This window comes from Maylandia zebra, linkage group LG6 (genome assembly GCF_041146795.1).
Source record: "Maylandia zebra isolate NMK-2024a linkage group LG6, Mzebra_GT3a, whole genome shotgun sequence".
In the NCBI taxonomy this organism is placed as follows: Eukaryota; Metazoa; Chordata; class Actinopteri; order Cichliformes; family Cichlidae; genus Maylandia; species Maylandia zebra.
Genome location: NC_135172.1, coordinates 13,876,538 through 13,891,469, shown reverse-complemented (window position 1 = coordinate 13,891,469; position 14,932 = coordinate 13,876,538). Strand labels below are relative to the sequence as shown.

Below are 14,932 nucleotides of genomic sequence, written 5' to 3'. Positions count from 1 at the left end.
GCAAACAGAAGAAAAAATCTGAACGTGAGCTTACTTTACATGCTTGTGTCTTCACACCGATGCTTGGTTCTCCTCATCAAGGCCAAAGCCATCATCTCCAAGTATCTGAGTGTAAAGGGGAACAGTCTCGGCAGTGTGGAGCTCAACGCCATTGGAGGACCAAACCTGTGCGCCCTGGATGATGTTGTTATCAGGAACATTTCGGTTGAAAGCATCAAGTAAGGCGTCAGAGCTGTGACTGTGCATGAGTGTGTGTGTGTTTGGAGGTTATTTTTACATCACATTAGCAGCAGGTTCTCAGAGTTTTACCCCTAATACTGCTGGATAAACAGAAACTCACTCAGGAACAAGGTCACACGGAGCTCAAATTTTCACTCGCGACAGGGAAGCAATTGTCTCCAACACACTTCAACTTGCTTTCCCCCTGTAGGTTGTTTTTATTGGTTACACACATGAATATTCATAGAGCTTGTTGCTGTATTACCTATGAGAAATTACTATAACTGGTTACAAAGTGTGATTGTGTTGTGCAAGCGTGATTATACATTGTGTGTGGTTATATGATGGGAGTGCAGCTCTCCCAGATTGTTGTTGGTAGAATCTGTTCTTCTCAAGGCTGCTTGTTCCCTTTATCAATGTCATGCACGTAGTCATATCCGTAGGTTACCTAGATAGCAAGCAGAAGCATTCTAGCTTTCTAAATGGCATTGTGTAGGTTTTTAAATGGCAACCTACAACACGTACATTAAACCTAACACAGGTAATATCTGGAAGGTACAAGAACATGTTGGCTAAAGGTCTGTCAGGGATCCTGTACTTACAAAGGCAGGTGAACCCACATAAATCTTTAAATTATTATTTAGATAACTAGAAAAAAAAGTCTGATTTAATGATAAATAATGTTATATGAATTCCATAAACTCAACACACCATTCCTGTGTGTTTTATCTCCTGCAGGAACGCCGATGCTCTGGACATATCCAGCTGCACCACTGAGAAAAAGCAAGAACTGTTTTCCCTCACATATGAAGCATTTATCCCAGACAAACACTCAATCACTATCTCCACTTCCAGTTACCAGCTCATACAATCTTACCTACGTAAGCAAACAGACCCGCATTCAAAAAAAGCATCATTTAAACAGCTGAAAGTTAACGTACCATTAATTTTTTTCCATTCTTGCAGCGGGTGCAGATCTTAGGTTTATCCAAGATTTAGTGTCTGCCAATATCAGTATGGACGTCCCGACCTTCACTGGGCTGCTTGAGAGTGTTATACAGGTCAGTGCTGCATGTCTGCACTTTGAATTCTGAATTTTAGACTAATTTTGAAAAAAGGTTTTTATTTTTTTTATTTATTTTGGGGTGGGGGTCTTGCATCATAGTTCCTCAATTTATTTACTTCACTCAAACCATTAGATGGGGCTGATAAGTTGTAAAACTAAATTGTTTTTTGGTTCTGTCAAAGAATAAAGTAAGTGTGTTTATTTGCTCATAGGATAAAATGTGTCTGCTCTGTTCTCCATAGAACCTGACTGTTAGTGATGTTAAAGGTCTTCTTGGCACCAACCTCCCACTTTTGAAGTCGTATGAAAATGTGACAGTGGTGCAAACCTGGATCAGTTCACAGTTTCAGTCCGATCTTAATGGTCTGGGAGTGGGGCTTACAGGAGGCAAGGTTAGCCCCACCACCACCACTACATCAGACACATCATCAACAACATCAGGGGCAACTTCATCGATAACATCGGGGCCAAATTCATCAACAACATCAGGGGCAACTTCATCGATAACATCGGGGCCAAATTCATCAACAACATCAGGGGCAACTTCATCGATAACATCGGGGCCAAATTCATCAACAACATCAGGGGCAACTTCATCGATAACATCGGGGCCAAATTCATCAACAACATCAGGGGCAACTTCAACGATAACATCGGGGCCAAATTCATCAACAACATCAGGGGCAACTTCATCGATAACATCGGGGCCAAATTCATCAACAACATCAGGGGCAACTTCATCGATAACATCGGGGCCAAATTCATCAACAACATCAGGGGCAACTTCATCGATAACATCGGGGCCAAATTCATCAACAACATCAGGGGCAACTACATCGATAACATCGGGGCCAAATTCATCAACCACATCAGGGGCAACTTCATTGACATCATTGGGGACAACTTCAACAACCACATCAGGGGCAACTTCATTGACATCATTGGGGACAACTTCAACAACTGGATCCAGCAGCACCACGCGTAAGTATTACAAAAGGTAGCATGGGGTAAAATATTCAAAGACACCTCAGATAAAGCAGCAGTACCCAAGCAGGGCCCAAGTGTTAATCGAGAGCACAAGAAGTAAGGGAGGCCGAAATAAAGCAGGAAAACATGAAATGTTAAGCTAGCGGTGGACCTTCTGCTGCAGATTCAATCTTTTAATTGCTCATTTTAACATTTTGTCTCATATCCTGCTGTTTTGTTACGAGTATGTAGAGATCATCTTACATCAGAAGCACTGACAAGAAAAACAAAACAAAACAAAAAACACATTGGTGGTGAAAGGGAACTTGGTTTTTACTTGCGAGATCTGCAGTGTGATTAATGATGGCAGCATGAAATCTCATATCCTGCTGTGTTGATGCATAAAATGTAATTTTTTGTCAATTTATAACTTTTTTTCTCTCTTTTTTTTTTGTGGTACAGCAACAGATATCTGTATCGGTTTGAACAGGTAGGATTTACACGAACCTGTTGGAGAGTTTACTTTTTATGCAACGTTGTCCCAGATGTCAACAAAGTACCAATCACATGTTTTATTTTGAAACCACAGAACAGCAGTTCAGCTCCAACTCACCAGTGCACAGACGAGCGGAAACCTCTGTGACTTGGCCGTTGAGCAACTGGCTTGTGCCTCGGTAAGAGCGTCACATAAGTCAACAGCCGTCTGTGATTAAGCTCGTTTTCACTTTCACTGTGGAGTCTAAACTGCTCTCTGTCGTCACGCAGCTGTCAACAATAACAGCAGAACAGCTGGCAATGATACTGAAGTGCAACCGCTACTCCAGCTCGAGTGGGTCCAAATCTGTCTGGAAACTTGTCCTCTCCGAAACCTCTCAGGTCCTGGACCAGGCTCTGGATCTGCTCGTCAACACGGTATGAAAGCATTACACAATATTTTGTAAGACGAGAAGAACCTTCTGCAAACCGTCTGTTGTTGAAAGATAAGAAACGTCAGTAGTTACATCACATTTTGATCTTTGTTATAGACTCTGGACGCCAACAACCCAGCAGTGTCCGTGATTCTGGACACCATACAAGAACTCCGAATAGATACTGTCAACACGGCCACCCTCAATAATCTAACCTTCATCCAGACGTGGTTTGGCCGCCGCCTTCTCCCATTTCTGCCAGCTGTTTCACCTGACTTCCTTTCATATATGGCCACAAGGGAACTTACTTGCAGCTCCTACCAGGCCATGTAAGAAATTAAGACCATAAAATTACATCAAATGTGACTGCCTTTCTTGGTATACCAAAAGCCTGCCATTTTTTAATTAACCTAATCCCAATTTCAATTCAGTCAGCAGATTTTGAGTCAACTCCGGCCACAATTGACGTTTGCCAGGCAGATGTCTGTCTACACGCACTTCATTAAGGTTTTCCTGACCAGGAACAACAGCACAGGTACACTGCTGTATTACAGCCCAGTAACAATCAATGGCAGCCTATTAACAGTTACAGTCTATGTATTGTTCACGTCACATCTGAATTAATCCAACATTCACACATGTTGATAGAATTGGTGGGATTCAGGAATACAGTAATCCAGGGTGGTCACGTGTATTGCAAAGTGACATAACAATGTATGATAGATGCTTTTCCTTCAGCACAATAAAGCTGAATTTCCTCTGTGTGTGTTTGTGGTTCAGACCCCGCCTGCAGCTCAGGCATTGCCACCAGTGCACAATGGCTGCAGGTGAACATGGGAGGTTTTGCCTATCTTGCGACGTTCCAGGACATTCAGACGATCTACTCCAACTTCTCAGCGGTGCGTTATGATGCACTGCATTTTCTGTCTTTACATCTGTTTTCTTGTGGGGTGGGGTTTCCCTCTGTGATAACCACAACTGTCACTGACAACATGTGTGTTTGCATATGCAGATGGAAGCCCTGTCACAGCTCACGGTCAGACAGCTAGCCGAGGTGTCCACAACACCTGGACAGCTCACAACTTCTGAGCAAGTCAACATGGTGATGAAATATGTGCCTGACCAGTCTCTGGCTGCCTTCTTTGATGATTTCTCATCTGTTCTCCTGGTGAGCATACATCATGTTATAAAGTCACCTGGTGTGTTTTGTTGATACTAGAGGTCAAGTCAAGCTGAGTTTATCTGTTCATCACATGTAAAACATTCATACGTTTTGTGTTTATGTTTGCAATGATGGTAAACTCTAACATTTTTCTGGTTAGTCTTCTCACACAGAAGTTGAAGAAGGTCCTGTTACACCTGTTACATCTAAAAAACATGATTATTACTTTTGGTTTTTTCTACAGGCTCCTGAAGACGCATTGCCTTCAGTCGTGAGGTCAGCCATGTTGCAAGTTGTGTTTGATCGTGCAAACCTCTCCCTTCCTTCGATGAGTGATGCGGACGTAGAGGTGTGGCTTACCTCCCGGCTGCCACCCCTGCTGGTACAACTTTCACCAGGACAAGTTGCACCTTACTTCGGAATACTCGCAGGACGGAGCTGCAGCATTGAGCAGCTGGGGTGAGCACAAAGCTTCAAGCACCATATATGGAAGTATTTAAGCAATCTGACTGGAAATAAACCTTTGCATTTTTTTGTTTCAGTGTACTGAACCTGAACATGACTATCTCAACGCTCAGCACAGACACACAGCAGAAAATCTATGATCAAATCCTCCAGACCCTCGGAGGTAAAGCTAACCCAGGAAACCAGTAAACTCAGCTTTAATTTTTTTTGTTGGATGCTTTATGAAATTGGGCTGTAACATTCCTGTAAGCGAGTAGCCCATTCACATTTCTTAACATAATGGCTGCCAGCCTTGTGAAAGTGAGAGAGGAGTCAGACATTGAGTTTTCTCCTATGCTCGCTCTTGTTATTTTTTCATTAAACATGTATGTTTGTCACATTTTATGTGAATACAACAACAAGTAAAACTTTATTTATTTATTTTATTCCAGATGGCTTAACAAAGCATGAGGCAAAGTTCCAATATTATAACCTAGTTTGTGTCTCCACCTTTTCCTCTAGGTCCAACACCTCTCCGCTGCTACAGTGACAGCTACAACACCAGTTTCTATGGTTTCCTGGAGCAATCTTTCATGGGTTTCCAGTTTCCCAACCTCACCGCCTTCCTGTCGCTCATGCCTCCTGACAGAATGAGTCTGGTGTGTTGACTTGAAAGATATCAGGAGTAAATATGATAAAGCAAGAGGGGAATGTCTTAATTTTCGTCTTCTAATCTTCTAGATCATAAATTCCATCCCTCCATCGGAGCTTGGGGATTATCTACGACGTCCTAATGTTGTCGACAACAACGCACAGCTCTGCATGCTCTTCAACAGCTACAGCCAGACACCACAGTTTCTAGAAACTGTACGTAGCCCAAGGCACAAGCAGAAATGCAAACACAATGCAATGATTAAACACATTAATCTGTGCATTGCCTCCAGGAGTCTCTGCCGGAAGCGGTGAGGCGCTCCATCCTGCCCTGCGTCTGGCCCATGGCCCTCAGCAGCACCCAAACGTTGGAGGTGGATGCTTGGTTTGACCAACGCCTCAAGAACTACTTGCCCTTCCTCACAAAGAGCCTGATCAGTCCCAGTGTCATAAACAGCACCTCCTGCCTGGCCTTCCAAAAACTGTGTGTTTTACTACAGCACTAAATCCTGCTTTATATGTTTTTTTGTTTTGTGTTCTGATTTAAATTTGTTGTGTTTCAGTGTCTCAGTCCTTGGGGTATACAACTACACTACTGCTGACTTTGTGAGGGGAGACGTGTACAACACCATCAGGACTTACCTTTACGTCGGCTCAAGTAAGTCTTTCAAGAATGCCAGGGTCAAGGATCAAGTGGGATGCTAATTCAAGTGGGGGGAAAAGACATTGATCAAATGATATTCTACATGAAACTGAACAGCAACCACATGTCACCTAAAAGCACAACTGCCTGAGCACAATTTAAATTAAAAGGAAAATTTAGTTGTACACAAAATTCAGGTAATTGCAATTTTTTTCAGTTTCCCTTCATTTTGCAGCACCATAGATTGCTGTGCTTTGGATATATCTGTATATACCTAATACTCATCTTTGTGTAACAGTAGAGAAAAGGTATCCGGTCGTTAAGTAATGACGTGATGAATCCTACTTCCGGGCCTAAAGTAGTCTGAGTTTAATATGGCTTTTGTGTTGTTAACATGTTTAATGTATTTTCTTCTATTTAATCTCAAAAATCTCCTAAAACAGTCAGTGATCCCTGTTGACCTCCCTCGGCTTTTATTACCACTAATCATTTATTTAAGCTCAGTTTTTAAAACCTTAGGATGTAACTACAGCCCAGCCCATGCAGCAGTATACGAATGACTAACCTCGTATTGTGGATGGATTATCTCAGTTGTTCTCCTGGCTGAAGTTTGGTCCTTTTACAGCATCCTGCCATGCGATTACATTTGTTACTGACCACCGAGAACACTCACGTTAACTTTTATTGAGTGGAAAAAAGTTAGCTTGTTTATATTATGCTAACATAGCGGGTTACATAGTGTGGGTTACTTCAGTAACCCTACAAATGTCACTGCTGTTTAGTTTTCTGTCTTCATTTATGTTGGAAGTGATAACAGAGCTGTACGTTTTAATTTGTTTCCAAAACCCCGCAGTCAGGACATGCTATATTGGATTTAGATAGAAGCTAGCGAGCTAACTTCCTGCTAACTTCTAACTCCGTTAAATGTCATAAATTCCATTTTCATGGATGCCTGGATGTTAAACTCAATTGTTACACCTGGTAGAGCAGAACGCTGATCATTTTATTAAAGATGAAAGACTTTAGACAGTTTAGTAGGTAGAACAGTGGTAGTACAAAATGGCAATAGAGTACACATACAGTATAACTACGTTAAAAGCAAGACAGCATCAATCTTTCACTGATGCTTGTCCCCGTCATCATTCTTAATAAGGTTCAAAGACTTTGTCTTTTATAACTTTGTCCTGCTTTAATATTTTTCAATTTTAAATAAACCATAAGGACATCTTATTTTCGATTTGCTTATATTTAGACCAATCGGCAAACTGTTGGATCACAATGTTAATTCCAGTAAAACCTGCCAGCTACTGTAGTAACAGTTTGTTATGGTCATCATTTTTTATTGCTTACTTTTTACATTTGACTTCAAGAATTCACAGCAATTAAAAAAACGCTACGCTGGAGTAAAATGATTATAGATTGTAGAGCAGGGCGATATGATCAAAAATATTTATCACGATATACATTTGAAAATTTGCGATAACAATATAACTGACGATATAATTGACACTTGACAAAATACTTTATAAGTCCACGACTTTATTCGTGCAAAAAAACAAATCAACGTATTTTCACTTAAACAAGCAGCTGTTTTTTATGAGCATTAAAGTTATATAAAAATTTAACAGTGCAAATGCAAATTCCTTGCTGACAGTTTAACCAAAAGGCATTTCCAGTACAAATTGGCCGACATATCCTCAGCATAACCATGTATAATATCCACAAAACTTAAAAAGAGGTTATACACACACAATACGGTAATATTATGTTGAAGCACAGTACATATCACTCCGCGAGGCTCCTGCCTACGATAGCCGTAATGCTCCAACAATCCATCAAGCGGTGCGGGTTCGTAGCTTAGCAAAGTTGTACTAAAACATTTCACAGATTTTCGAGCGCCATGTACCACATAAAATCGTTTTGAGGTCAGTAAACACAACCAGAATTCATACATAAGGCACATGGGGTTATAAGGGGCACTGTCGATTTTCAGAAAAGATTTTCAGAAAAGGATTGATTTTAAGTGTGCCGTATTTTCCAAAAAACACGGTAATAACAACAGCCTGCTAGCATGCTCTACCAAAAATAGTGCTTTGTTGTGTATCTGACGGACGAAAGCTAAACAATTTCCACACCACTGAAGTTGCAGCATTTTTACAAACCAATTCTGGTTTATCCGTTTCATTCAACGATCCGCTTTCACCCTTCTCATTCTCTGTCGGCGGCACGCTTTTTCCGCCATGTGCGTATTAAAAAAAGGCACTGCGCATGCGCGTTTTACCCATATTCTATTGCGATATTTAATTTTCTTATCATTGCCTGACATTATACCGGTATTACCGTGAATGCTATGATATGGCCCAGCCCTAATAGATTGTATTTTTATTTATTCTGAACTTTATCATTATTATTTATTGTTAACATCTTTTTTTTTAGCCTCAAATCCAAAGTGTTACTTCCCCAGCAACCCACAACTGAATTCCACAGCTTGGTTTGCTCAGTACATCGGGTCTTTCGTCTCTTTCCTCACTCTGGACGATGTTGTGGCATTTGGATCTCAGTCGGTAAAGAATCAACATTGGCGTAAATTTTGAACTGACGCTGATTTTTTTTTCTACTTGGATTCATTTCATGACCTACAGACGTGCTTTTCTCCCCTCCTTGCAGGTCATTCAGATCTTCACAGTGAACCTTCAGAACATCGCTCTTTTCAACACCTCTTTCTTACCTGCAAACCTCACAAAGTACTACACCACCCTTTTATATCAACAGGACAGCAACTTTGACCCCTTACTGTGAGTTTAAATCTATACAATATGTTGTGTTCTCCAGCCACAAATCCTGCATTTTTCTGTAAGTGTTGTTTAACCTTCTTTGCAGCCTTCCTATCTTGTTTCGGTGTGTCGCTCCTGGTCCAGCATTTACCCAACTGAGTCCAAGCGACAGTATGATAGTTCTGAAGAATCTCACAGTTCTCTGTACGGACCTGGACCCACAAGTAAGAAACATTTAAAGAAAAGAAAAACAGCTATGTGTGCAATCTGCTGCTAAAATGAATAGTTATGTCTATAACTTCTGTTCCTTGAAGGAGAGGAACGAGGTACAACACATAAGTATAGGATATCACGCCCTTGCATGTCCTGGCTGAAGAAACCTTTATTCACGCCTGTGGTGACATGTGCACAACGCCGCCTGGACTGTCATCACAGTCATCCCTCAGTTTGATTGCCGCTCTTCACCGACCCAAACTGCTCAGTGGGGCCACCTTGTGTTGTACCTTGTTCCTCTCCTTCGGGGAACAGAAATTATAGACAACTATTCATTCCCTTTCAGTCGATTTACTCGGTACAACACATGGGACATACATACACGCCCTGCAGAGCAACCAGAATTGAACCACCACCACCTTAGTGTGCGGTAGACCCAGCATAAAGAACAGTATGAGCCACCGAAGGGGCTGTAACGTCCAACCGATAAGACCGCACAAAAGTATGCGGTGATGCCCAATTAGCTGCTGCACAAATACCAGCAACAGTCACTAATTTTCATATCCACTGACTCCACTGACACCCCCTCCTTCCTGTGCTGAATTGTAGCGTAAGCGAATCATTCAGGACTCACTCACCCCCTCCCTCCTGGCTCATAGCTTCTTCTTCTTCTTCTTGGTTGGCAACCAATGTTAAGGGGCATTACCGCCCCCTGGCACACAGCTCAGTGGACATTTAGATGAGAAAATATATATTTGACACATTTGAGGAAAATACTAATAAAATAAAATAAAAATAAATAAAATAAATGTTCCCTTTAGAAATATATATTTTTTGCTCTTTAAAAATAGTTGTTTTTCTTTTTCAATCACTCATCCTAGAAGTAAGATTTACATGAAAAGAGAAACAAATTAAGTCTGAGTGAAAATGTACATTTTTTGCACTCTCTGGTCAACTGACTCAGTGAATCAAATGACTCAAAAAACCCGATTCACTTTGGTGAGTGACTCATTAAAACTCGATTCAGTAAAAAGAATCAAATTTACCATCACTACTCCACATCAGCCACGCCGCTTTGCTAGCTGGAACACCAGTGTCGCCACATAAGGACGCTGTCATAGCCTGTCAATGACGTTGATTAGCTGCGTATGTACGAATGTGAATCGCATCATTGGCTGGACTATGGGATAAGGTGGCATCATTCTAATCCCATATGGTAGCAGCCAGTCACTTACTGACTAACACTGCAAAACAGAATTGTTAAAGTTTTAATTTTAATTCCAATTCAAGTTAGATTTTTTTGTGCGCAACGCAGATTTTCTGTGTGCAGAGGCTGTGCCAGCAGTGCGCAATTGCGCACGCGCGCAGCTTAACATTGCTGATGGCTCTTTTTTGCTTCTCATCCTTCACCATCTTTCACATGATTCAGTTTATTTTGAAAAATCTCAACAGGATCTTGAGCTTTATTCTGAAAGGTGTATGTGGAAAATAAACAAGCGGACATGCGATGGTTTTGCCGTCGTTAATGCTAATGACAACGCATAAAAACAGGCGCTTGTCCGTCTGTAGTTTGGTTATATTAAATATAAGAGAAAGAGAGAACTTTAAGAAATTAATATAGCCACTACAGTGACCATCAAAACGGTGAAAAAATATTGCCATAAACAGTTTATTTTGCGACACCAGGAAACAAACGATAGCGTAAAATAAAACGATAGATGTTTTTATATCGTCATCCGATATATATCGTTATATCGAACAACCCTAAATAAAACCACATTTCTGTAACATTAGTAATTCCTTTTGTGCGTAATTTTATATTATTGTTGATAATAAATTACTTAAAGTAGCAAAACAACCTGAAGAGCCAAAAAAAGCCGGCTCTTTTTGGTGAGCCAAGCCGAAATTCCCATCACTAGTACCGAGTGATTCGACTGAAAGGGAACCTAACTTAAGAAATGCACATACCTACATTCAATACAGGATAGGTAAGGTCAACTAGACATGAATGTTATAAGATTTCAATCTTTCAGAGATTCAGCATCTTGCCTGGTATTTTGGTAAAAAGTAGTTTATTATTTCCTTAAATTTGTCACCCACATAAAATTGGGTTTAGTTTCACTTGCAGGCTCCTGTTTTGAATCTGATGTTTATTATTTAGAGTGGTGTAGAGCTCTTTGTTCTGGCGGTATGTGATTTTAAGAAGGGTGAAATGGAAAGATGAATAAAAGAGCACTAAGCTCTCCTTTTATTAACTTGATAAAGTTTTGTTCCCCAGAATATTTACACTGTAGACATAAATTTGACTCTACTGACAAAGTTTTCCTCTCACGTGTGAAGGTCACAGCTGCTTTGGCAGGTAACTTTGGTCAGAACATTGACTCCACAGTCATTTCTGCCCTCGGCAGCCAAAGCACTGGCATGTCGCTGAATCAGATCAGCTCAATCAAACCCCAGGACTTAATAAACTCCATCGGCACTCTCTCCACTGTGACGGGCTGGAGCGAAGGCCAGGCCATGACCATCATCCAGTCTCTGCTGTCTTCGGGCATCATACAGGTTGCAGATTTTAGACTGAATCCTGACTTTAGAAAAATCAAAGTCATCTTTGTGGTCATGTTCACTTATGCGTGTGCTGCTTCCATCCTTTCCACCAGATCAACAGCTCATCATCGCTGATAAGTCTGGGCACTCTCATCATTGGTGTACCTTCCAGAGTGTTCTTGAGCATCTCTGGTAATCAGCTGATAAGTGCCTCCCAAACTCCTTCACTGGTGGCAAACCTCCTTTCTGGTCCTCAGATCATCCAGCAGGTCTTTGTCAGTCAGGTATGACAGGTTTTCTGTTATAACTTGAGCATGATTTGAACTGCACACTTCCATCAGCTGCTTTGGATAAAGATAGAAAGCTTTCCACAGAGAGTTAACTCACAATGCTTCCATCTTCTCTCAGATCATATCAGTGAACACCAGCAGCGTGCAAGTGATCCAGAACGTTCCCAATGACCTGGCCACTGAGATCCCTCGATCCCTGCTGGTGGGCTTCTCCAGTAGCAACGACGTTATAACCATACTCAACAGAAAGGAATGGAAACCGCAGCAGGTAGAAGATGAAACCCTCAGCTTAGTTTTTATTGTCGTGTTGTGCTACATGCCTGTTATTACAGACTCTTTTTGTTTGTTTGTTTTGTTAGGCTGAATTGTTCTTTGAGTCGGTAGCTACAGAGAGCGCCTCTGCACAGCTGGGAGGTCCAAACAAGTGAGTTCAAATCAGTCTGGGAGATCAATCAAATCAATCAAAACAACCTGCAAATGGGTTTGAGTAGAGCTAACAGTGTATATGTGTGTGTGTGTGTGTGTGTGTGTGTGTAGTTTGTCATCCTCTGTGCTTCAAGGGTTCACATGCACTGGAGCGAGGAACATTGGCAATGGGCAAGTCAAGAACCTGATCAAAGCCTGTCGGAGGTCAGGCAGCAGGAAGGTTAAACTAGTGGAGTCTCAGGTACAGTGTTCAAGGCATTTATGGGATATTTAAAATCTCCTTCATATCTGCTCAAATATTAAAAAGTGAACATATTGGACATCAAAGGAGTAAATAACAATTGTTTAAAACACACTTAAAACAATATATACATACCCTGTGAATCGGGTTATATAGATTACACCGTATATAACTCTGGCACATAGAGTTAGGGTAATAAATGTTTGAACAAAGATGCAATTTTTGCATGTTGCAGCTGCACACCACCACAGTGGATTAAAGTGCAGACTTCCAGCTTTGGTGGAGAAGGCAAATTACAAAAATGCGTTACCATCCAACAAGTCATGGAGCTTTCTTACACATGTTCTCCGTCATAAACGGGGACGATACAAGGTGCTAATTATTTTGCCTTTTTTTTTTAATCAACAGCTGACCTGCATGTACACTTACATTAAAGACGATGCTGCCAACTTCAACCTCTACCCTCCAGATGTGCTGCTGTATTATGAGTAAGAATCCTGTCTGTTTGTTCTGAATTAAAGCTGAATGGTGGATGCTACAGCTTGTCACACTTGTGTTTCCTCTTGCAGTTACTCACTGGTGCCGCAGGCCAGCTGCAGGGCCTATTTCACAGAGTTGGGAAATGCAGACTTCTCTGTCTTCTCTGCAGCGCTCAGCTACAAGCGCACTGCCCTGTTTGAAAACGCAAAGAGCTGCTTGGTGAGTCCTCGAACCACACATCACTTCTTGAGCTCTAAAGATTAGATGTATTAATAATTGCATGAAATGGAAATAACTGTCATCACACCAAGGTTTTGTTTAATGTTTTGAGTTGAAATGAATTTCTGTTTCTTTTATTTTCAAAGGGCATAACAAACACAAGCTTAACTAAAGATGAAATATCAGTATTGGGAAACATGTGCTGCATCCTGGATGCGTCCTACATCCTAAACTCAGATTCATCCATCTTGGAAAATCTCAAAAGCTGCCCCAGCCTCACTTCTGCTCAAGCAGCTGCTGTTCAGGCTCGAATAACTAATGGCAACACAAGATATGGGTACGCAAAACGCTTCACCGCTGTGGCAGATTTTCATTCCTGTTTGTTTGTTTCCTTGTCAGCAGATTTACATTTTTACATTTGGCCCTTTCTGTCCTTCATAATAATAATCACCGTTCTGTTTTCGTGATAACCAGAGCTCCTTCAGTGTGGACTGAGCAAACTCTGAAAGACCTCGGGATGCTGCCGCTGTATATGTCTTCAACCTTCTATGATCACTTCAACACTGTGAGTAATACATGACCGCAAACATTTACATTTTTTGATTTTGGTTTCTGTTTTTTGCTGTTAACCTTGTTCTTTATGCGCATTTCCTTCTTTCCCTTTGTTCTTGTGAGCAGAAAACAAAGAACAACTACTTGAGGTACTTCCTGGGTGTTCTCAAGGAAAACAACGTGGACAGTCAGAAGATCGGGAAGCTGAAGAGCGCAATAAAGAGGTCCCTTCCGGATGAGTCAAAGCGATCTCCAGGTTGGTTTCTTTCTGTCAACTGCTCGGTCCATGTATCAGAACAGGGATAGGCAACCTTTCTGATGATGAGTACCATCTAAAATTCCCTCAGAAGTCAGTGTGCCATATGATTGCATTAGCAATAAATTTAATAACACTCTATATTAACAGTTACACACTATATAGAACAACTTTATACAATTATATTTTGTCGCAGATGTTGGCAGCTATCAGCGAATAGTTATCAGGTATTTTGAAACAAAAAAAAAAGACTTTTTATCCATAACAGTAAATGAACTGTACAACAGAAAATGCAAATGCTATTTATAGTCTCCTCACAACAATGATAAGAAAAATAAACTGGGCCAATATGGCATGTTTGTTAATACAGGGATACACATGTTAATGTGATCTCTGGTCTCCCACTCAGAGACACAGGTCTCCGAGTGACCTGTGAGACCCCATTGAAGAGCCATAGGCTGTGGATCTCTTAGGATCTCGCTGTTGGGTTTGTAATAATAATAATGGATTGGATTTATATAGCGCTTTACAATGCCACTATTCATTCACTCTCGCATTCACACACTGGTGGAGGTAAGCTACGGTTGTAGCCACAGCTGCCCTGGGGCAGACTGACAGAAGCGAGGCTGCCATATCGCGCCATCGGCCAACACCAGTAGGCGGTAGGGTAAAGTGTCTTGCCCAAGGACACAACGACCAGGACAGAGAGCCCGGGAATCGAACCGGCGACCTTCCGGTTACAGATACGCTTCCCAACCCCCTGAGCCACGGTCGCCCACAAAGGTGGAACAGAATTGAAAATGGAATCGGAATCATGAAAATCTTATCAATACCCATCTCTACTTATGAATAAAATAAAGTTCACTATCAGTAACATC

General features: G+C 41.3%; 1 protein-coding gene across 1 annotated transcript in view; it reads left to right on the top strand.

The window, feature by feature from the left end:
- mslnb (mesothelin b) overlaps positions 1 to 14,932 on the top strand; it is a 49,264-nt gene that overhangs the window by 29,677 nt on the left and 4,655 nt on the right. Inside the window, exons 61-90 of the mRNA XM_024802912.2 lie at positions 82 to 218; positions 958 to 1,100; positions 1,186 to 1,280; positions 1,528 to 2,266; positions 2,714 to 2,741; positions 2,841 to 2,925; positions 3,017 to 3,163; positions 3,277 to 3,488; positions 3,591 to 3,694; positions 3,940 to 4,058; positions 4,172 to 4,327; positions 4,566 to 4,780; positions 4,864 to 4,949; positions 5,288 to 5,424; positions 5,507 to 5,632; positions 5,710 to 5,900; positions 5,980 to 6,074; positions 8,496 to 8,623; positions 8,727 to 8,854; positions 8,940 to 9,057; positions 11,387 to 11,605; positions 11,704 to 11,874; positions 11,999 to 12,148; positions 12,240 to 12,304; positions 12,418 to 12,547; positions 12,956 to 13,035; positions 13,117 to 13,246; positions 13,393 to 13,583; positions 13,721 to 13,811; positions 13,925 to 14,054. Of these exons, the coding sequence (XP_024658680.2) occupies positions 82 to 218; positions 958 to 1,100; positions 1,186 to 1,280; positions 1,528 to 2,266; positions 2,714 to 2,741; positions 2,841 to 2,925; positions 3,017 to 3,163; positions 3,277 to 3,488; positions 3,591 to 3,694; positions 3,940 to 4,058; positions 4,172 to 4,327; positions 4,566 to 4,780; positions 4,864 to 4,949; positions 5,288 to 5,424; positions 5,507 to 5,632; positions 5,710 to 5,900; positions 5,980 to 6,074; positions 8,496 to 8,623; positions 8,727 to 8,854; positions 8,940 to 9,057; positions 11,387 to 11,605; positions 11,704 to 11,874; positions 11,999 to 12,148; positions 12,240 to 12,304; positions 12,418 to 12,547; positions 12,956 to 13,035; positions 13,117 to 13,246; positions 13,393 to 13,583; positions 13,721 to 13,811; positions 13,925 to 14,054 (4,546 nt within the window). The remainder of the gene's footprint in view (positions 1 to 81; positions 219 to 957; positions 1,101 to 1,185; positions 1,281 to 1,527; positions 2,267 to 2,713; positions 2,742 to 2,840; positions 2,926 to 3,016; positions 3,164 to 3,276; positions 3,489 to 3,590; positions 3,695 to 3,939; positions 4,059 to 4,171; positions 4,328 to 4,565; positions 4,781 to 4,863; positions 4,950 to 5,287; positions 5,425 to 5,506; positions 5,633 to 5,709; positions 5,901 to 5,979; positions 6,075 to 8,495; positions 8,624 to 8,726; positions 8,855 to 8,939; positions 9,058 to 11,386; positions 11,606 to 11,703; positions 11,875 to 11,998; positions 12,149 to 12,239; positions 12,305 to 12,417; positions 12,548 to 12,955; positions 13,036 to 13,116; positions 13,247 to 13,392; positions 13,584 to 13,720; positions 13,812 to 13,924; positions 14,055 to 14,932) is intronic.